A 22709-nucleotide genomic window follows, 5' to 3' on the forward strand; every position below is an offset into this window, starting at 1 on the left:
ATTTCTGTTCTCATCGTAAAGCAAAGTTCTTAACCCAAGGTACTATTTCTGGGTTAGCAAGTCTGTAACCTGAAGTGTCTGTAACCCGAGGTACCACTGTAGTTTCATTCTGCAAAGCTTTCTTGTCTATTTAGATTCTTCGAGTTTATAGAGACAGGTCTGTTTAGCAGCTGCTGCTGCTGCTGCTGCTGCTGGGAAAAAAAGTACAGAGCTGAACTTTTCTTGTTTCGTGCTGATAGGTTGCAAAAGCTCTTTGCGAAAAGAAAAGGGAAAGGAGCAAAGCAGCTAGCAGAGCAACATGTGAGACTCGAAAGCCAAAGAAGATGACAAAGCAAAGGGAACTGGGGCAGAAAGGGTCAGGGAGGCCTGGCCAAACAGCGGAGTGATGCCCTCTGGATGACTGGACTGTTTTTCTAGCTTGTTCCTTCTGGGTTTTGATGCATGAAAAGGAAAGTGAGTGGCGCAGAGGCTTTGCTTGGGAAAGATGCTAGAAGGGAGGGAGTGGAAGGGAGATGCAGAGGAGCCACACAGAAGCATAAGGTTGAAAAGGGGGACAGAACTAATGAGTAAAAGAGGCAGGAGGTTGCACTACCACCGGGGAGGGAGAGCTGTGGGCAGGGGATGCTTTGCCAGTCAGATCCATCGACTCTTCCCCTCTTTTCACATGCTCAGAAGTGACAAGGGCTTCTGTAAATATTTAAAACATCCATCAGGGAATTGAGTCAGCAGAAGAACTGGATGCCCCCCAAGCCCCCCAAGGTGGAAAAAATGACACCATCATTTCTTAATACCAACAGGCTGACATCAGCATCCCTGGCAGGTGGCGATTGGCCATGCTGTCTGGCCAATGGAAGGACTCCCCCTTGGGCAGGAGGAGGGGGAGAGCCGGAGAGCCAAGAGTTTTTAAAAGTTGCAGGGAAAGCAGCGCAGAGGCAGACACGCCGTGCACCAGGAAGGCACCAAAACACACACAGAGAGCAAACCGCGCAGAGGACAGCACGTGTGCAACATGTCTACGACACACTTCATCAGGGGCCCAGCCTATGGCATGTCAGCTGAAGTCAAGAATAAGGTAAGGACATCTACAATGCCTGGTTTGGAGCGGTGTGTATGTGTGTGTCCTAGCACTGAGAGTTGTGAGGTTCTTCTTAATCTAATGGAGTGGGACTTCTGCCTGTTGCATTACAAATCTAATAACATCAGCACTGCGCAGAACAGCAGGGCATTTTGTTTCATGGCACCTACTCACTCAGAGAAGGGAATAGGGAGGATGCGACTACACGTCCAAGTAGGAAGGGAAAGGCAAGGAGGAAGACCATGCAAGGCTTCAGGAAACAGGCTGTGCAAGGTTTGGGAATGGACTAGCAGAAAACCTAAATTGCTTTTAAGATGGCAACTCTGTTTTGTTTCTGTTCTCGGGATTTTTGTTTGATGAGGTCTGTTGTCTTTTCTTTAATCCCCCCAAATGGACATGGGGTGTGGGGGAGAAACAAACACTCTGAAACAACGGTAATAAGTAATTAATTACAGGCTCTAAGCAAAATCAAATGATGACCTCTGGGACAATCCTGTTACCTGCAGAGGGTGAGATATGTACCACAGATGATGGGCAGTGGAGATCCATCCATTGCCAGGATGAACAATTCAGGCATCAAAGAGCCTCTCTTTCGTGTAGCACATTTCAAACATTCGAAGTTCTTCACCCTCCCTCAGACTCTGCAGTCCTTGCAACAGCCCCGCTTACTAGGGCAGTACAATATTCCCCACGCTGAAGATGGAGGTGTTGAGGCAAGGAGAACAACTGTTTGCCTATGGCTGCCTACTGTGTTTGTGACTGAAGTGAGATTTGAAGCAGCCACAGCCTTACTCGCATTCTTAGCTGCTCCACTGCCTTCTTAAAGAACAGATGGGCTAGCTAGCTGTGGGGAACCTTTGGTCCTCCAGATGTTACTGAACTCCAACTCCCATCATCCCTGGCCTTTGGGCATGCTTGTTGGGACTGATGGGAGTTGTAGTTCAGCAAACATCTAGAGGGCCAAAGTTTTCACACACCTGTGAAAGTGCGTGAAAGAAAGAAAGTGTGTGTGAAAGAAAGAGATTAGGACAGCTAAGATCAGCATACCGGTAATTAACAACCTTAGATCATGGTTGTTTTTTTCCTTATGAGGAAGATCACTGTTCTACCCATTTTACAGATATGAAAGTGTTGGTAAGATAAAGACATTCACAGTCAAACGGGAATTTTTCACGCAAAGATTTTGAGTCTTTCTCATGCCTGGTTGTTGTTCACACAGAAGAGAAGCACTTGGAACCTGAGTTTTTGCTGCTACATGTCTGTTTGGAAACAAGTCCCATTGAATTAAATGAGGTCTGTTTCCAGGTAAATGGGCATAGGACTGTAGCCTACGTTTCACATCTGAAAATGCCCACTCCACTCCCCTGGTCTGGCACCATATAAACCACTCATGACAAAAGCCTATCACAGCAGCCATGCTGGGAAGAACGTACAGAAACACCTTCTCCAGAGGTCCCTCTTTACCAATGACAGTTTGTAGATTTTGGAACCTGCCTTTGACAAAACACTTTTTCCATTTTCTCTCCTTGCGGGGTGGGTGGGAGCAAAACATAGTGGGACTTAATCCAAAATAAAGAAATGAAATTGTGAAAAATTAACAACCATATTGTAAAACACACTGAAGTTAAAATACTAAAGCAGATTAAAATCACCTCAGCATTCTAAGCACCAGGGGAGGCTTGTCTAAACAAGAGTGTTTTTAGCAGGTGCCGAAAACTGTACAGTGGTACCTCAAGTTAAGTACCTAATTCGTTCTGGAGGTCCGTTCTTAACCTGAAACTATTCTTAACCTGAAGCACCACTTTAGCTAATGGGGCCTCCCGCTGCTGCCGCGTCGCTGGAGCACGATTTCTGTTCTTATCCTGAAGCAAAGTTCTTAAACCGAGGTACTATTTCTGGGTTAGCAGAGTCTGTAACCTGAAGCGTATGTAACCCGAGGTACCACTGTACAGTGAAGATCCCTGCTTGATCACAATAGGTAGGGAGTTCCAAACTGCCACACTAAATGCCCGAGTCCTTACAAATGCGGAAAATGGGTATTATGTGGCACCTTCAGTAGTGCCAATTCATATGACGAAAGAGAGGTTTTTATGGCTGGTTTACTTTGGGCTTGTGATGCCTGCTGCTCCTCACCCTTAATGTATCTTTAAGGCCCCTTCCCCACAAATATTCTGTCTGAGGGCCTGGATCAGACCAGTTAATGCTTGGGGAGGGGATTCTCTTCCAACCACGGCATCCTGTGTGTTTTAGGCCTGTCAGAGACCAGGAGGTTCAGCCTGAGACAAGCAGTTCTGCCATACTGCGAGCTGACCAGCAGGTGGTCACAGAGCTATTATTATTATTATTATTATTATTATTATTATTATTATTATTATTAGCCATCCATCGTATGGGGTTTCCCCAGCCACTCTGGGCGGCTTCCAGCAAAATATTAAAAACACAACAAAACATCTATCCTTAGAAACTTCCCTATACAGAGCTGTCTTTAGATGTCTTCTAAAAGTTGTGCAGTTATTCATCTCCTTGACAACTACTGGGAGGGCGTTCCACAGGGAGGGCGCCACTACCAAGAAGGCCCTCTGCCTGGTTCCCCAAAACTTCGCTTCTTGCGGTGAGGGAACTGTCAGAAGGACCACGGAGCTGGACCTCAGTGTCCAGGCTGAAAGATGGGAGCGGATACGCTCCTCAGGGTATAGACTTGAGGTGTGTTAGCCGTCGGGAGGATGACTCTTCTCTAGAGGCACAAAGAGGCATTCACTTCAGGTGACAGGTCTAGGGTACCACTAAGGGGGACAGAATGGGGAACAGGCTATGTTGGGCCGCTGCTTTCGTTGGGTGCTTTAACTGTGGTTTTTTAAAGAAGGTCATGGAGGCATGTTCGATTAAAAGAGGGGAACTGAGAATGGGGCTTGTGGGTTTTGTGAGGGCCCCCCACCTGTTCTTCATAATTCTGCATGAGGCAAAATCCAGCAGGAGGTTCTCCTGTGCAAGGTTAGCAAAAGTGAACACACACAGCATCTGTTCATTTTAAGAAGGCTTATGCAGAAGCACTTTCCACTGGATTGTGCCCCTGCCCCATGTTAATCAGTGGGGAGGGGGGTACCATTCAGATTTTACATCTCAGTCATCACAGTGCCACAAGTTAGAAAGTATGGATGCTGGCACACTGAAATATTAACTCAGGAAGTCAAGGCATTGGCTGGAAAAGGAGAAAAGGATAACTGTATTGCGATATGGCATCCTTTTCTTACACATGCAACGGGCCATCATTCACATGGCATAAGGAACCTTTGTTTGGAGGGTGGTTTGGGTGGGAAGGGAGTAGGGTTGGATGTGGAGGTTGTTATTCCATGTTATTTTTTAAAAAAAAAAAAACAATAAAATACATTTAAAAATAGGACATCTCTGTCCCTAGCAGAGGCAGCTGTGTCATGGCTTGGCAAGGATTGCACTACCTGTTAATCAGTGAAGTGGATTGGCTCTCTGCTCACCACGGACCTTTCAATATCCTACAGCTTTAGGGGTGGTGCTTTATGTATGGAATCTTCCTTTTACTCCCATAAGCTTAGCTTGTTTCTTGTCTTAAAGACCGTTAGGCTTAGGGCCAGGCCAGATTTCCAACAGGGAATTTTTAAGGGGCACCTGTCCGTGAGATACAAATGGTGCCTTTGCAAGTTTGAGGCGCTGTTTTGTGACTCAAGAATTGCCTCCTAGCACCCTCCTAGTTTGCACGCAAAGGATTCCAGGTTCAGACCCTGGTATCTCCAGGTTCAGACCCTGGTGTCTCCAGGTAGGGCTGTGAAAGACTCCTGTCTGAAAATGCAGGATCACTGCCGGTGCCAGGCTAGATGGACCGATGCATTTAAGGGAGCTTCATATTTTCCTGAAATGTCTGGGGCTAAGCCCCGAATGATTAGAGAATACAGACCTTCCTACCCATTCGCTTTTTCTCCTTGCACCCTCCATCTTCCTGGGCTCACCAGAGCACTCTGGCTCCAGCAAAAGGCCGGTCTCTACCCCCCCCTTCCCTCCACAGCTAAATTCTTCAGCTACCGTTTTGGACTGCACTTTGCACTCTGCCGCAGAAGTCTGGGCAGCAACAGACTCACCATATATGGTCAGTTTTGGGGTTTCTTCGTAGGCTGGTTCTATATAAGGCATAGTTTGGCAGGGTGTGCATCTGGTGAGCGGCAGGATGTCTGCCCTGAGACCCCAGGTGAGGGAGACCACCACCACTGCCATAAACACACACCCCAACGAACACATTCCTCAGGCAGAGGGATCTCCTCCACAGCCACCAGAATCGAAAGTTCTTTTGGAACAGTGAGGATTGTGATACAAGAACAAACTTCCCTGCAGGATGGGAGTTACCTGTTAAGGAGAAGTTGGGAGACAGGCTGTCCACGATTTGGCAGGCAAGCTCCTGCAAACCATCAGCTGTTTCCTACAAAAGATAGAGTTACAGTTCCTTTGTCCTAGCAGAGGGACAACAGAAAGAGCCACAGTTCGTCAAATAGTAGGCAGGGAACACAGTTACCATTTGCTGGAAAGCCATGGATGAGAAAACAAAGCTCTTGACTGTTGGGAAGTACGGTAAGCATTTTCAGCACAGTACCTCCCTCTAGTGAGACAATTGGCATCCTAAGCATGCGTTGTGCATCTTCCAAGTGATATGGGGAGTCTGCAAACAGAGCTTTGAGTTGCACAGAACTCTTCCAGCAGAATGGTGCAGAGAGCAAACTTGGTTACAAAAGCAAGTATTTTTAGTTTTCCTCCAACTTAAATAGAAACTCTTGCAGTATGGGTGGGAACTAGATGCGGGGAGAGTAAATCTAGTTTTGTAAACAAGATGGGGGGGGGGACACCTGGCTTACCACTAGTACAAGTGAAAAGGATCTAGGGGTCTTTGTAGACCACAAAGCTTAGCATGAGTCAACAGTGTGATGCAGCAGCACAAAAAGCTATTTCTATTCTAGGCTTCATCAACAGACTTATAGCGTCCAGAGCGAGGGAAATAATAGTACGTTTCTATTTTGCCTTTGTCAGACCACATCTGGAGTACTGAGTCCAGTTCTGGGCACCCAGTTTAAGAAGGATATTAACAAGCTGGAATGTGTGCAGAGAAGGGTGACCAAGATGATCAAGGGTCTGGAAGCCAAGCCTTATGAGGAATGGTTGAGGGAGTTGGGTATGTTTAGCCTGGAAAAGAAGTGACTGAGAGGAGAGGCTAGGACCTGAACAAAGTGAGTAGCCTTCCCAGTAGGATATCAGACAGGGGAGCCTCATGATTCTTATTTTGGGGGTCCATTTGGGGATTGTAATGCACAGAGAGCACCTGTGTTGGAAGGTGAGCATAGGATTGCTGGGGAGTACTGAGTAGTTCTGGTGCTCAGGTGGAAAGCAAGAGACCTCTATCTGCCAGGGATGTAAGAGTTGGACCCACATTCCTCCCTTAAGGAGATAGGGAATAATGTTTCATTTTGCATAGAGAGACATCATAGGAAGCTTCTGCAAACCGGAGGGCCAGAACAAGGAGATGTCTTCACAACCAGTGTGAAGAACCCAGTATCATCGGAATAAACATTAGATTAATGACATGCTAAGAAAGTTAGAATAGGGGTTCTACCCTGGCCAAACTGGCAACATAAAATGGGACATATTTACTGAGAAACTTCCAGTTCCTGAAAGAAGCCCCAAGCATAGCCTGGAATTTGTTAGGGGGCAGGGAGCTACTGGCATAAATTGTATGGAGTGGTGTTAATTCAGAATACAACCACATATTGGAATCCCTGTCTTCTGTCCCACCAGACCCAATTCACTAGAAGCAGGAAACTTACCTTCTTTGCCCATATTGCAAGCTCATATTGCCTGCCTTCATACCGTCATACTCTCATGTCCTCATAACACAATGCACCCATTTAATTGAACATGGTGTCCCTGGGAAACACAAGGCTTGAGAGCTACCATGGCACCTTGTCTGGGAAGCACGGAGAAACTTTTTCCAAGGCAAAATTCACATTGCTCTGGGCATGACAAAACTACAGCTATTTGCTTGTTTCTGTGAAGCTGTGCACAGAGATTGTCCCATCCTGCTTTGCCTTCTTGTGTTGGAAGCAGAGATTAACAGACAGAGTAATCCATGACAGTGGATTCCTGTAAAGACAGTATCCCAGGAACATCATATGATAGCTTCAGATTTTTAAGCACAAAAGAGCCAGAAAGTTGCACAAGCTTGTGTCTTCACTTCTTCAAATGCAGCTCCACAAGCACAAAGGCTACAAACTAGTCCATTACTTTTCATATTCTTTTAAATGTGTGTGTGTGTCATTGACAGAAAGCAAATACGGTTTTCGCAGGGAGGGTACTGGATTCGACCCAAAGTGCCTCAGGTCCCAATCCTTGCTCTGCTATGAAGTTTATTACTGAGTGACCTTGAACCAGTCAGTCAGTTTCTCTCAGCCTAACCCACCTCACAGGGTTGATGTAAAGATAAAATAGGGAATAGGGATAAAATAGGGAATAGGTATAAAATAGGGAAACCACATGCAGTAATTTTCCAGATACAGATATTACAAATTCCTTCAAATGCAACTTTTTTAAAATGGTATTTTTTTGCTAGAGTTTTAGTCATAAGAAAACGGGAAACTAGAATAGCACGCTTGCATCTTGCAAAGAGATTCTTAACTGGCATATAGAATTAAACATGCAAATTACTGTTCTGTGTTATGCTATATATATATACTGTTCTGGGTGATATGTACTGCAGCTGTCAGCTCATATTTAGGCAACCTTTCTGGTAAGCTTTCTGTGGTCCCAAATAAAAAAATTCTCAGTGTTCCCTCTGAAATCCATAACAATGGATAATAAGCAACAACGCATCCGCAAGGGAATGTGGGGAGAAAGGGATGAAAAGACAAGCGGAAAAAAGGACAAATGAGGAGACGACACAAAAGGCCCTGTACCCTTGCATCTTATGCTTAGCTCTCAGTGAAGTGGTAAAAATCCAGCAACTGCTATAATGAAGGCTGGTCAAGGCAAATTCTGATTGCAAATTAATGCAAGTACTTCCCTTCACTCGTGTGCATTCCTGCTTCTGCTGTGTTGTCAGTACCAGGTCTGATGGCTGCATCCAAGTTATGTAGTCCAAACACTTGCTTCAAAGTTTCCTGGACAGACGTGGGCCTGGCTAGCAGATCTAGTACAGAGCCTAGCAATCAAAATATTTCCAAAGAGTTCCTGTTAGAATCCTAGCCCACTCTCATCAGAACCGATAAGCATTCCGCAAACCAGCTCAAATTAATCAGATTGCAAAGAAGCAGAAACTGAGAAAAGAACCTTCTAAGCCAGGGGTCAGCAAACTTTTTCAGCAGGGGGCCGGTCCACTGTTCCTCAGACCTTGCGGGGGGCCAGACTATATATTTTTGTGGGGGGGGGGATGAACGAGTTCCTATGCCCCGCAAATAACCCAGAGATGTATTTTAAATAAAATCACACATTCTACTCATGTAAAAACATGCTGATTCCCGGACCGTCTGCAGGCCGGATTTAGAAGGCAATTGGGCCGGATCCGGCCCCCGGGCCTTAGTTTGCCTACCCATGTTCTAAGCATCTATTACATGTGCAGCTCAAGTAAGCCACCCTAACCATACAAGACTGGCTGCTCAGTGTAATTTTTCCTCTTTTCTTCTCTTAGCTCTGGGATGTCGGCATGGGCGTAGCCAGTATTTTTGTTGGGGGGGGGGGGAGAGCAGGCCTTTTTTGGGAGTGGGGGCAGAATCTCAGTTAGCTATGTATTTTTATTGATTTTTATTGAAGGGGGGCCGCTGTCTCTCCCTGGCCAACCTTGGCTATGCCCATGGGTGTATGGGTGAAACTAGGCTTTATTTCAGCTTGCACTGAAATAGAGACCCAGTTTGCTCCTCACGTGCATTTGTGTACACACACAGGTTGTGAGCCTCAATGACGCCCCTCTGGAGGCTTTACCCAGGGCAAAAACCTCACCTTCCCCCTCCTGTAGCGATGGCGCTGCTATGATGCTCCTAAGTTCCTATGACAAAAAAATCTGATCGCCTCTCTAAACAAAGGACATAATGTGCTTTGTCCCATTAGCTTTCAGTTAGTGCCCAAACTGATTGGCGGCAGTTCCAGACTATTATAATTTTCACTATTTTGGGGTGGGATTCAATCACCCACTGGAAAATTCAGGTTGGCGCTTTTACCCAACAAATGTGCTTGATGAATGAATGAATGAATTTATTAATACGGGCACAGACCAGCATCACACACACAATATCACAGATCATAAAAATATCAGAAATACAAGGGACAATATGAATATAACAAGGCTCTAAATATAAAAATTAAAATTAATTGTTAGCGTGTCCCCAGTAATTAACATTTAGGGGTTTGAACATTATGGGATACCACTTGCTTCCTGCGGTTGATTGCAGACGCACAGAATTTAGCTACATTTAATGTAGTCTTGGGACGCAGGTGGCGCTGTGGGTTAAAGCCTCAGCTCCTAGGACTTGCCGATCGAAAGGTCGGCGGTTCGAATCCCTGCGGCGGGGTGCGCTCCCGCTGCTCGGTCCCAGCGCCTGCCAACCTAGCAGTTCGAAAGCACCTCCGGGTGCAAGTAGATAAATAGGGACCGCTTACCAGCGGGAAGGTAAACGGCGTTTCCGTGTGCGGCTCTGGCTCGCCAGAGCAGCGATGTCACGCTGGCCACGTGACCCGGAAGTGTCTCCGGACAGCGCTGGCCCCTGGCCTCTTAAGTGAGATGGGCGCACAACCCCAGAGTCTGTCAAGACTGGCCCGTACGGGCAGGGGTACCTTTACCTTTAATGTAGTCTTGGGATTCTTGTCCTCTAACGAATGTGCTTCTCTAAAAGATTGGACTGTTTGCAATAAGGAAAGTGACAGGAAAGTGTGGGTAACACTTGCTTTGATGTGACACAGTCTAGCCTCTTTGCTAACATATCAGCCTGAATGCTCACTAAATGGTCAACATTGCCTAACCTCCCTGCAAACATGTCTGAGTCAATGCTCAGTAAACAGGTCACGTGAAAGCACCCTCAGCCTCTTGAAGGTTGCTAGTACCTTCAGGGACATGAGTGGTGCCGTGGTCTAAACCACTAAGCCTCTTGGGCTTGCCGATCGGAAGGTTGGCGGTTCGAATCCCCACGACGGAGTGAGCTCCTGTTGCTCCGTCCCAGCTCCTGCCAACCTAGCAGTTCGAAAGCATGCCAGTGCAAGTAGATAAATAGGTACCACTGTGGCGGGAAGGTAAACAGCATTTCCGTGCACTCTGACACTTGTCACGGTCCTCCATGCACCAGAAGCGGTTTAGTCATGCTGGTCATATGACCCAGAAATCTGTCTGTGGACAAACGCTGGCTCCCTCGGCCTGAAAGCGAGATGAGTGCCACAACCCCATAGTCGCCTTTGACTGGACTTAACCGTCCAGGGGTCCTTTACCTTTTACCTTTTACCTTAGTACCTTCAAATACCAGAAGAGATTTTTGGTTCATTAACAATATTTTATTCTCCTTCACCTCTAAACTCTTGCAACTACAGCACATCATAAAACCATAGATTTCAAGGGACTAAATAGGCCAGATAATGCAGAGGGAGAACATGGATGAAGTACACTAACACACACCACTGATCAATCTATGTGCAGGGATAGACCAAACAGTCTCTGGCATGGAAAGTTTTTGACACCCCTGGCATTTGTTCAGCTTTGGAACAAGTTAACCTTGTTCACACGTAATGCTGGTCATAAACTATGGTTAGATAAATGAGCTGTCATGGAGTGGCTGGATGCAGAGGAGCAGTGGGAGACACCAACTAGGGTACCCTCAGGGGAGCCCCCAGTGGTAGAAGGCTCAGTGCCAGGGGAGTAGTGGTGGGACGACAATGAGTGGTCAGAGGGAGCAGAATGGGAGGAGGAGGTGTCAGAAGCTGAAGAGATAACAGGGTTTAGTGAGCAGGAAGAGGCTGTGGCAGAAGGCATTCCAGAATTGGAGGCAGAAGCAGAGTAGGAGGGGGGAGTGTCAAGAGGCAGAGGGGAGGCAGGCTGCTGAAGAAGACAAGGAATCTCCCCCTTCTGCTATGACTAGCTCCCCTCCTGAATGGTCTCCCAGAACATGGAGAGGAATGAAGAGGGAGGAGCAAAGAGAGATAAGACAACAGATCCTTAGGGAGAAGAGGGAGCAGACTGGGTGAAGGAGGTGTCGGAAGCTGAAGAAGTAACAGGCTATGGTGAGCAGGAAGACTCTGTGGCAGAGAGCAGTCCAGAATCAGAGGCAGATACAGAGGCTGGAGAGGAAGGGGGCCAAGAGGCAGAGATGAGGCAAGTGGCTGAAGAAGCCAGGGAGTCCCCACCCCCTGCTGTGATAAGCTTGCCTCCCCACTGATCTCCCAGAGGTCCTTCCCAAAGACAGACAAGGTGGATAAATCTCAGGTTGCTTGGGAAGGATGAGTTTTAGGGAGCAGTGGGAAGACGGGGACCTTTGGTCCTTGCAACTGCTTCACTGGGGCAAGACCTACTAGGAAGGGGTGTTTCTTTGAATAAAGGGTTAACTTCAATATCTGTAGGTTTTATGATGGGCAGTGCCCCACCAACTTCAGCCTGCTCTCTGCCAGCTCCCATCTGCCTCTGTTCTCACTTGGAACTGGTCCAAGGGATGACAGCTACCTGTCGGCTTCTCCTCCTTAGTCTCAAGTGTTTTCCGGGTATCAAGAGAGGAGGATGGGAGCAAGACTAGAATTAGTTGGCTCTGCCTACTATTGGGCACCAGGTCCAATGGACCACCAGCCACCACTAGCTGTTCTAATGTGGGCTGCACATTCACTAATCTCATGATCATAGGATAAGGTTGACATATTTCAAAATGTGAAAAGTTTTTGAGCAAAATTTGGCAAAAATGACGCTGCCGACATGGGTTGCCATATGTACTGTTTTCCCCCAGACATTTTTCCGATTTCTGTCCGGACACTGCTTCCAACTGCAGTATTCCAGGTATGTCCAGGAAATTCTGGATATATGGCAACCCTATAGTAGGAGCCAACTCCTACGTGGATGGGCATTGCCATTCAAATGGTGTGTGTGCCCTGTGTCATGTGATCAATGCCCCCCAATATTTTATTCTAGTTGGCACCCCTGCTCATGGTGTTCACTTATTTTTATGGTATCGATATCACAATTACTCGTGCACACATCAGTCTGTTGAATGGACATGGAGGCTTTAAGTTTCCCCAGAGAGCCAGTGTGGTGTAGTGGTTAAGAGCAGTGGACTCGTAATCTGGTGAACCGGGTTCGATTCCTCGCTCCTCCACATGCAGCTGCTGGGTGACCTTGGGCTAGTCACACTTCTTTGAAGTCTCTCAGCCCCACTCACCTCACAGAGTGTTTGTTGTGGGGGAGGAAGGGAAAGGAGAATGTTAGCCGCTTTGAGACTCCTTCGGGTAGTGATAAAGTGGGATATCAAATCCAAACTCTTCTTCTTCTTCCCACAAATTGTAATTTAAGAAAACCCAGTGTCCACACAATGCTGGTCATTCAGCTCAGTACGGACAACATTACAAATGACAATACATTGTTGGTACTCCTTGTTCCAGCTATTAAGTAGCTCGCTGAGTGCACCCTGGCAGCTACCTGGGTTACCTGCCATTACATCAGAACGCTACCTATGTGATATAGCTTGAAGAACACTACAATCTCATCTGTGCCTACAGAACAAAGAACTCCTGCTGACTCACACAAGTGAGTCAGTTAAGCCACTTCTCACGGGTGGAAAAATCAGAATGCTTGGCAATGCTTTTTAACCTTTTTTCTTATTTGTTTTGCAAACAGCTAGCTGTAGGGTTTTAAGCTGCGTACAGCGGGGGGAAGCATTAACCAAAATGGTCAGACATGATGCTTTAGAGTTCCAAACCAAATATGAAAACAGTGTTCAAAAGAGCTCAGTGAAGGGGCTTATCAATATTGGGAAAGGTTCCCCCCCCAAAGGAAAAAAAAAAAACACACACACACACACACACCTCACTTGCATTATTTTAGGCACTGGTTGCAAACATAACAATCAGCTTGCGGCTTTTGAGTTATGTTTCAGTAAGGCTTAGCCCCCAAGAAGATAAAACAAATAAATAGGGAATCTTAACATCACTTCTAACACATAGTGTTATGTCCACACAAAAGTCCTGCTCAGCCCACTATGTCTTTGAAACATCCCAGCAGAGGGATAAATCCTTGTGGATCTGGGACGGACACATCCCCCATTTTTCTCCCAAGTTTGGTGAATTCCTCCTAGAGGGGACACAGCCTATTTGGGTTGGCAGAGCTCCCTGGCACTAGCTGAAGGTATGAGGCTGCCTCACGTCCAGAGAGGGCCCAAGGAATGCTCTCTCTCTCAGCTGCAGCCTGGGCTGCCAAGCACCAAGAATGGAGAGGAGCAATGCTATCAGAGCACCTCTGAGATCCAACGCAGGCAGTCCGTTTACAAAACTGAGCAGCCTGCTTGCCATGAATGCAGAAGCTGTTCCTGTGGCCCACGCTACGTCACTACGGAACTACAGCTCCCATAATCCTTGACCATTGGCCATGCTGTCTGGGGCTGGTGGGAGCTGGAAACATCTGAAGGTCCACTTTCCTTTGTCACCCCTGGTCTAGCTGCTCAGGCTCCTAATGGCAAAGGCATGGTTCTGGGACCAAGGATGAGGGCATGGAATCAGTAGTACCTCTAGTTTATAAATTCCTTTCTGGATGCATTGCCAGGAGATTAGGCTGACATTCCAGCCCTGATCTCTCTGTTAAATTCTTCCTCTGACTCACTGCATGTCCTCAGAAGTCTTTCTGTTCTCTCTCTCAGAGCGCATTCTTGTTCACGTTTTTAACTAATCACATTGGATTCTACCACCAAAGGAGCTACTTTACATCTGATCTGCTCTGGACTTTAATCGTTTTCATTTGCTCCCTAATGCATTAGTTCTGTTCATGGTGTTAATAAGAATTCTAAGGTCAAAAATAAAATGAATGTTCATAAGCATTGCTATCTTTCTAGAAAAAGGGGTGCTGGAACTCACCATGGTGGAATCTACACACATATTTTAAAAATGCTGTGAAAATACTTTAAAAAATAATAACAATTTGAAAAATGCATTGAATTTGTCATAGCTCATAGTTGCCATCTAGTGTCACATTTGGATACTGCACTTTACAACACATTTAAAACATTTAATTGCAGCTGTGGTCTAACTAAACCACTGAACCTTGGGCTTGCTGATCGAAAAGGTCGGCGGTTCAAATCCCCACAATGGGGTGAGCTCCTGCTACTCAATCCCAGCTCCTGCCAACCTAGCAGTTCGAAAGCATGCCAAAAGTGGTAAATAGGTACCGCTCCGGCGGGAAGGTAAACGGTGTTTCCATGCACTGCTCTTGTTCACCAGAAGCGGCTTAGTCATGCTGGCCACATGACCTGGAAAAACTGTCTGTGGACAAATGTTGGCTCCCTCAGCCAGTAAAGCGAGATGAGCGCCACAACCCCAGAGTCGTTCGCGACTGGACTTAACTCTCAGGGGTCCTTTACCTATTTTTGCTGAGTCCTTAGAATGCCTCCCTCATTCTCTTAGAATGGCAATGGCGCCCACCTGAGAGGCGCCAGAAATGAGTTCCGGTGAGTTCCGGCTGAAAAAAAGCCCTGTTCATAAGTGCACATGGTAAACACACATACTTAAGTACAGTGGTGCCTCGCAAGATGAAATTAATTCGTTCCACGAGTTTTTTTGTCTTGCGATTTTTTCGTCTTGCGAAGCACGGACTTTGGAAAAGCTTCAAAAATCACCAAAGTCTTCAAAAACCTCAAAAAAGGCTACCACACCGCGTGCTATGAGTTGCTCCTCGAAGTGAATGCACCGTTTTAAGAAAAAGGAAACAAACTTGCAAGACAAAGGAAACAAACTTGCAAGACGTTTTCATCTTGCGAAGCAAGCCCATAGGGAAATCCGTCTTGCGAAGCAACTCAAAAGACGAAAAACCCTTTCGTTTTGCGAGTTTTTCGTCTTCCAAGGCATTCGTCTTGCGAGGTACCACTGTACATAAACCACATGTCTGAAACAGTACAAGAGAAAAATCCCGAAACCACTCTCTTAAATGACCCCAAATATTGTCTCTGCAGTTGAAGGACATATCTTGGAAAAACCCTTTCCAATAGTTCTTTTCAATCGCAAGTCCTTCAAATCCAGTCAAAAGAGCATATTTTGTGTATGAATAGGGGAGGTCTCGGACAATGGTTTCAGGAATTATATTATTTGCCTTTTCAAAAAATGGCCCAGACAGGCCAGAACAAGGCAATCAGCACACATTATTATCCACACTCTCAAATTTCTGTTGTAGACCAGGGGTAGGCAACCTTACGCCCAGGGGCTGGATCCGGCCCAATCGCCTTCTCAATCCAGCCCACAGACGGTCCAGGAATCAGCCTGTTTCTACATGAGTAGAATGTGTCCTTTTATTTAAAATGCATCTCTGGGTTATTTGTGGGGCATAGAAATTCACTCGGGGTTTTTCCCCAAAATATAGTCTGGCCCCCCACATGGTCTGAGGGACGGTGGACCGGCCCATGGCTGGAAAAGGCTGCTGACCCCTGTTGTAGACAATCTCTTTCTGTGATGCTTTTGGGTGGCCTTTGGGCTTTGGCTAGGAGGTCAGGCAATTTCTAAAGTCTTTAAAAACTGCTACACGCTTTTGTCGTGGGTCCTCCTCACCTCCTTGCAAGGGGGGGGGGTCCTTTTCAAACAGGAAAAGGAAGATCAGCCTTGCTTTAAATGGTTCCTTCATCCATCCACTCTTCCCTTTTGTAAATATAATTTGATTTATCATTTTCCATTTTACAACAAAACATAAAGGTAAAGGTAAAGGTACCCCTGCCCGTACGGGCCAGTCTTGACAGACTCTGGGGTTGTGCGCCCATCTCACTTAAGAGGCCAGGGGCCAGCGCTGTCCGGAGACACTTCCGGGCCACGTGGCCAGCGTGACATCGCTGCTCTGGCGAGCCAGAGCCGCACACGGAAACGCCGTTTACCTTCCCGCTGGTAAGCGGTCCCTATTTATCTACTTGCACCCGGAGGTGCTTTCGAACTGCTAGGTTGGCAGGCGCTGGGACCGAGCAGCGGGAGCGCACCCCGCCGCAGGGATTCGAACCGCCAACCTTTCGATCGGCAAGTCCTAGGCGCTGAGGCTTTAACCCACAGCGCCACCTGCGTCCCTACAACAAAACATACAAATTAACAAAACCAGAGGAAGATCACATGGGAGAGGGAGAGTCAATCAGTGACAGGCAGTTGAGGCTGCTAACGATGCAGGAGGCCTAGGTTTTCCATCAGTATTTCTACAACAACGAAAGTCAGATATAAGGACTGGATGTTTTAAATTGGATGTGCAAATTTAGATTTGTGATTCAATTGTAGAATGAGAAATAGAATTTTTTTTAAAAAAACACAGCAAATTACGTATAAGATTCTCAGGCTGCATTTGCATGTATCTTTTAACAGCTATACTATATGTATTAGATATTTAATGGCTGGATGGCCATCTGCTATGGATGCTTTCATTGATATTCCTGCATTGCCACAGGATTCTTACACAAAATCCCACATAATAATAATAATACAGTGGTACATCGGGTTGAGTACTTAATTCATACCGGAGGTTCTTAACCTGAAGCACCACTTTAGCTAATGGGGCCTCCTGCTGCGCCTCCGGAGCACGATTTCTGTTCTCACCCTGAAGCAAAGTTCTTAACCTGAAGCACTATTTCTGGGTTAGCGGAGTCTGTAACCTGAAGCGTATGTAACCCGAGGTACCACTGTAATAATAATAATAATAATAATAATAATAATAATAATAATAATAATAAATAATTTATTATTTATACCCTGCCCATCTGGCTGGGTCTCCCCAGCCACCCTGGGCGGCTTCCAACAAAGTATTAAAATACAATGGTCTGTTAAACATTAAAAGCTTCCCTAAAGAGGGCTGCCTTCGGATGTCTTCTAAAACTCTGGTAGTTGTTCTTCTCTTTGACATCTGGTGGGAGGGCATTCCACAGGGCAGGTGCTACTACCGAGAAGGCCCTCTGCTTGGTTCCCTGTAACTTGGCTTCTCGCAGCGAGGGAACCACCAGAAGGCCCTCAGCGCTGGACCTCAGTGTCCAGGCAGAATGATGGGTGTGGAGATGCTCCTTCAGGTATACTGGACCGAGGCCATTTAGGGCTTTAAAGGTCAGCACCAACCCTTCTTCCTATTTCTGTCAAGCATTGCATCCTGCACTCAACCATACAGCCAGCTTATGAGGGAAAATCTAGAGGCAGTGAAACAGCAGCAGGTTGGGAGAGTCCTATAGCCTGCAGAAATCCCCACAAAATTCAAAGCAAATCTCTCCAGCCTTTGCAACAACCGGCCAGGAGCATGGGATGAGAGCCATCAGAACAGAATGCTGTCACGAGGCTCAGAGTCCTGCCAGCTTAGGAAATACTGTATTAGATTTTCCTCATTGGATTGCTGTATTAGAATGAACTGTTCCCCAAATCAAAATCTTAGTGGAACGCATTGTGGATGGCTGCTGCGTTGGCTGGCTTCGATCAGATTACGTCATAGGAATGCTTACCCTGAAGTCATTGTGGGTTTTGTTGTTGTTTTAAAGTAACCTACAGCAGCTGCAGGAAGCTGCAATCTGGATCAAAAATTCACAAAGGGAACGAGAAGACTTTTCTAATACAAATCCTGCCCCTTTCTCCTCACTGAATTAAACCCAGTGGGAAGGTAAATACAGGCATTTGAAACTTCACCCCACTATGTGCCAAAAAGAAGCTCAGAGAAGATTTTGAGCAGTGGGAAAGCCTGGCGTGAAAGAGAGAAGCACTTGCTTGTTACATCTGGATATATAACTCAGGTTGCTCTTCCTCAGTTTCTTGGGGTTTAAGATGGATCAAACCAAACCGATACAATCTATATTGTGACAGGTGAAGCCTTTGCCACTGTTTGGACAAGTTGGGGCTTATCCACACTTAGCTCTCCTCTCACTGTTCTCTCTCTCTCTCTCTCTCTCTCTCTCTCTCTCCCTCCCTCCCTCCCTCCCTCCCTCCCCCACCCACCCCAGGGGAAAATCACTCTTTATCACTCAATCGGAACAAACAACAATTTGGTTTCCCCCAGACTAACCCTGCCGATAAAGCTTGGGTCAAGCGCAAAACTGCTCAGAACCATGTTTTCTAGGCACAGTACAAGTGATGAGCCCTTGGTGTGATGATTGAAATATGATTCCATGATAACCATGAAATAGGGTTCATATTCTAAGGGGAAGGGACTTAAAGCTCACCCAGCCTCCAAAGAAGGAACTGTGTGGGTTTGGTGGAGGACTTGAAAACTGTGTGGGAAGAGACCCCAAAAGACAAGAGGAGCTGAGGGCCAGAAGACCCTATCTAGCGTAACTAAAAGAAGGATGTAAAGTAAGCACAATAGATTGAGGGGGCTTCCTAATGGGGGCCTTATATCACAAATAGGTCATAAAGACCTTATTTTTCTGCATGCACATTTGCTACATTAGGTAAAGGTAAAGGGACCCCTGACCGTTAGGTCCAGTTGCGGACAACTCTGGGGTTGCGACGCTCATCTCGCTTTACTGGCCGAGGGAGCCAGCGTACAGCTTCCAGGTCATGTGGCCAGCATGACTAAGTCGCTTCTGGTGAACCAGAGCAGCACACGGAAATGCCGTTTACTTTCCCGCCGGAGCGGTACCTATTTATCTACTTGCACTGGTGTGCTTTCGAACTGCTAGGTTGACAGGAGCTGGGACCGAACAACGGGAGCTCACCCATCACAGGGATTTGAACCGCCGACCTCCTGATCGGCAAGCCCTAGGCTCAGTGGTTTAGACCACAGCGCCACCTGCATCCCTTATTTGGTATATTAGCTTCCACAAATTCCTGATTTCGTGTTTTTTTCGCAGAGGGAGGATTCCCTTCCCTTGGACCATCCTTTGGAATCCCTTTTGGGGCCAAGTAGAGAAACTGTGTGGGACGCGGGTGGCGCTATGGGTTAAACCACAGAGCCTAGGACTTGCTGATCAGAAGGTCGGCGGTTCGAATCCCCGCGACGGGGTGAGCTCCCGTTGCTCGGTCCCTGCTCCTGCCAACCTAGCAGTTCGAAAGCATGTCAAAGTGCAAGTAGATAAGGCGGGAAGGTAAACGGCGTTTCCGTGTGCTGCTCTGGTTTGCCAGAAGCGGCTTAGTCATGCTGGCTTAGTCATGCTGGAAACCGTACGCCGGCTCCCTCAGCCATTAAAGTGAGATGAGCACCGCAACCCCAGAGTTGGTCACGACTGGACCTAATGGTCAGGGGTCTCTTTACCTTTACCTTAGAGAAACTGCATGAGATTTCTCCATGTGCTGGTTGCCAGACTGAAGCAGGGATGAGACCTGTGATCCTGCCTGCTCTGGGAGATTCGTTTTTTAAATAAAAAAACCTACAAGGGCAGCACAGATGACTGTCGCTGCAGCGGTTTTGGTTTTAATGGCTTAATCATCTGGCTTCTAGGGCTGGCAGAGAGTGGCTGAAATATCGTCATGGATTTTTTCACAAACCAGCAGATCATAAACTCCTCGAAGCTTTCTCCTGTCACTCAGGCAGCACACTCCCATGGGGCCAGTAGAATCCAAGACCCTAGTTGCTTGGGGGGCTGAAAAAACCCTTAGAAGGAATACCAGGACCTGGTTTGCAAGCACATTTCCAAATAAAGAGGCAAGCTGGCGCCAAGGTTGCTTTTCCCAGAGGTACATAAAAACCCAAATACTGGTGACTCGTTGCTCTCTGTGGGTCGGTATAAGTTTCCACAGCATTAACATACAGTACAACAGAGTTGAAAATAGAGACATTCAGGTCAGGTAATATCCACTATCAATGACCACTCTCAGAGCATCCCCCTGTCGGACACCACTCCATGTTGCTGCAAGCTCTGCTTGGCTCGCTGAACACTATATTCATTAGGTCTGCAACAGTTTGTTCTGTGTTGTCTTCAGAAACAGAATATGTTGACAAACTTACCATTAACTTTTTAAAAAAAGTTTGATGGAATGTGCAGCCTTGTCTGTACATGCTTGTTTGAGGTGTGCACAGAACCAAAGCCTTTGGTGGAATAGGCATTGTCATCCTCCTCGCATTCCATGATAAGATAACCATGGTTGCAATCTTATGCACACATCATTGGGACAATATTTTACCAGGGGTGGGTAGCAGAAAATCAGGATATTGGCCAGGTTTGTACATTGCAAGAAGTCAGGTTTGTCTTAAAATGTGCTTTGCTCATAAACATGCTCCCCGTCTCCCATCCTGGCACATCTCAAAGAAGCTATATTATGCCTTGCCTTGTTTCAACCCACTATGACCAGCAAGCCAGAATTAAACCTTGGTTTTCTTTGAAACAAACACTCCGACTGGAGAGAACTAAGCTCACAAGGGGCAGAATAGAGACCTATGTGGTAGGAGAGCAGCAGAGAGGAGCAAATCCATTCCTATGAAACCATGGTTTAAGACAAATTTTGACTTGTTTGTCCAGATCTGGTCTTTGACAGCTTGCAATCAAAACTAATAAGAAAATTAGAAGAGCCCTTTCTTAATTCCAGTTCCACATCTTGGTCGGGGGGGGGGGGGGGGTGCCCTATTCAACCACCTGCAGTGAAATTAAAAGGTGCTGCTGTGCTAAACCCGCTGAAGCCTCTCTTACCTGAGTTGCATGCTGGCACCTGTGAAGCAGCAGTGGCGAGTTCCAGTGACAACTTGTGGAGCCCTCTCGAGATATCACGAGATTTGAGCAAGATCTCGTGACATCTTGCCAGTGCCACTTCTCTGTTCATGGTGTGGGCCTGTAAGGGTACCACGTTTTTGGACTTCCGCCATTGGCCTTGTCCTGGTTCCACATATGTTGCCATTAAACACCCCTGAAAATTACAGTGGAACCTTGTGTTGCGAACGTGATCTGTGCGGGAGGTACGTTCGCAACTCGCAGTGCCGCATCTGCGCACGCGCGTGATGCAATTTGGCGTGTCTGCGCATGCGCGACCGCCAAAACCTGGAAGTAACCCATTATGGTACTTCCGGGTTTGGTGTGTCCATAACCCGAAAACGCGCAACTTGCGTTCGCAATCCAAGGTACACGCATTCCAAAGAACAGAAGTGCAACTAACATACCAAACAATTTGCACCCCATCGTTGAAAAGTGTGTGTGTGCGTGTGCACCTACAGGCACCTTCCCACTTGTGCATGATCACAAGTACATGACCGCTGATGTGCACACTGTTTTGGGCACTGAAAGGGGTGTGTGGCAGGGGCAGAATGGGGTGAAGCGGGTCGGAATGGACTGGCACGCAGTGGTCATGAATGGAACCCCCATTAGCAGGAATTCCCCTGTATGTAGAAAATTAACAAAGAAATGAAAGCCAGCTTCAGTTTCACAACTTCTTGTTGCCACATAGAAACTAGCTTGAACATACTTAAGAATTTCAGAATTAAAGTGTGCAGATAGTACAATTTAAGGCAGAAATGAGTGCATTTGGATACAATATTGTATGCAATATTGAGTTGTTAATGTTGTGCAAATATTTTGCCTTTCCTTGGTGATGAAAATGAGCAGATTTTGACCGTAATGCTTCATCGTGATCCGAATTGCTGTACTCCTTAGCTGTACATGAACCTTAATTCTCAAACAATGAGGCCACCTCTGGCCAGTTAAGAACATAAAAGGCCCTGCTGGATCAGACCAAAGGGACCAATCTAGTCCAGCATTCTGTTTTCAGAGGTGGATTTAGGGCAGTGCACAGGGTGCTGGGACGCGGGTGGTGCTGTGGGTTAAACCACAGAGCCTAGGACTTGCTGATCAGAAGGTCGGCAGGTCGAATCCCTGTGACAGGGTGAGCTCCTGTTGCTCGGTCCCTGCTCCTGCCAACCTAGCAGTTTGAAAGCACATCAAAGTGCAAGTAGATAAATAGGTACCGCTCCGGCAGGAAGGTAAATGGCGTTTCCGTGCGCTGCTCTGGTTCGCCAGAAGCGGCTTAGTCATGCTGGCCACATGACCCGGAAGCTGTACGCCGGCTCCCTCGGCCAGTAAAGCGAGATGAGCGCCGCAACCCCTGAGTCATCTGCTACTGGACCTAATGGTCAGGGGTCCCTTTACCTTTACCTTTTATAGGGTGCTGAGCCAAAAAAGGCACCTTCCCACCTCCCTCCCAAAGCCTAGTTAGCCCATGTCCAGCTTTGGGAAGGAGCTGAGAGGGCTCTAGGACCCTGCCAGAGCCTTGCACCTCCTTTCCAAAGCCCAGTACCTTGCTTAGCCAGCTTCGGGAAGGCAGCATAAGGGTTGAGTGTTTGTGTGTCAAATTTTGGCCTCACGCTGGGTGCCATATTACCAAGGTCCTCCCCTGCTCCACCCCACATTGACCACCTGCGAAATTGGCTGTGAGAAGCCCCACAAGAAGGAATCTTGAGGGCGATAGTCCTCTCTTGCTGCTGTTTACTCCCTATTGCATTCAGCGCTATGCTGCTTTCGATACTGAACAGAATATGTAGCTATCATCACTAGTA

At 46.9% G+C, this 22709-nt stretch overlaps 1 protein-coding gene across 1 annotated transcript in view; it reads left to right on the top strand.

Moving 5' to 3' along the window:
* Positions 1 to 915: 915 nt before the first annotated feature.
* The window catches only part of CNN1 (calponin 1), a 41797-nt gene continuing 20003 nt past the window's right edge, over positions 916 to 22709 (top strand). Inside the window, exon 1 of the mRNA XM_079959744.1 lies at positions 916 to 1072. Coding sequence (XP_079815870.1) covers positions 1010 to 1072 — 63 coding nt within the window. The 5' untranslated portion in view covers positions 916 to 1009. The remainder of the gene's footprint in view (positions 1073 to 22709) is intronic.

This window comes from Podarcis cretensis (assembly GCF_951804945.1).
Source record: "Podarcis cretensis genome assembly, chromosome: 17".
Taxonomy (NCBI): domain Eukaryota; kingdom Metazoa; phylum Chordata; class Lepidosauria; order Squamata; family Lacertidae; genus Podarcis; species Podarcis cretensis.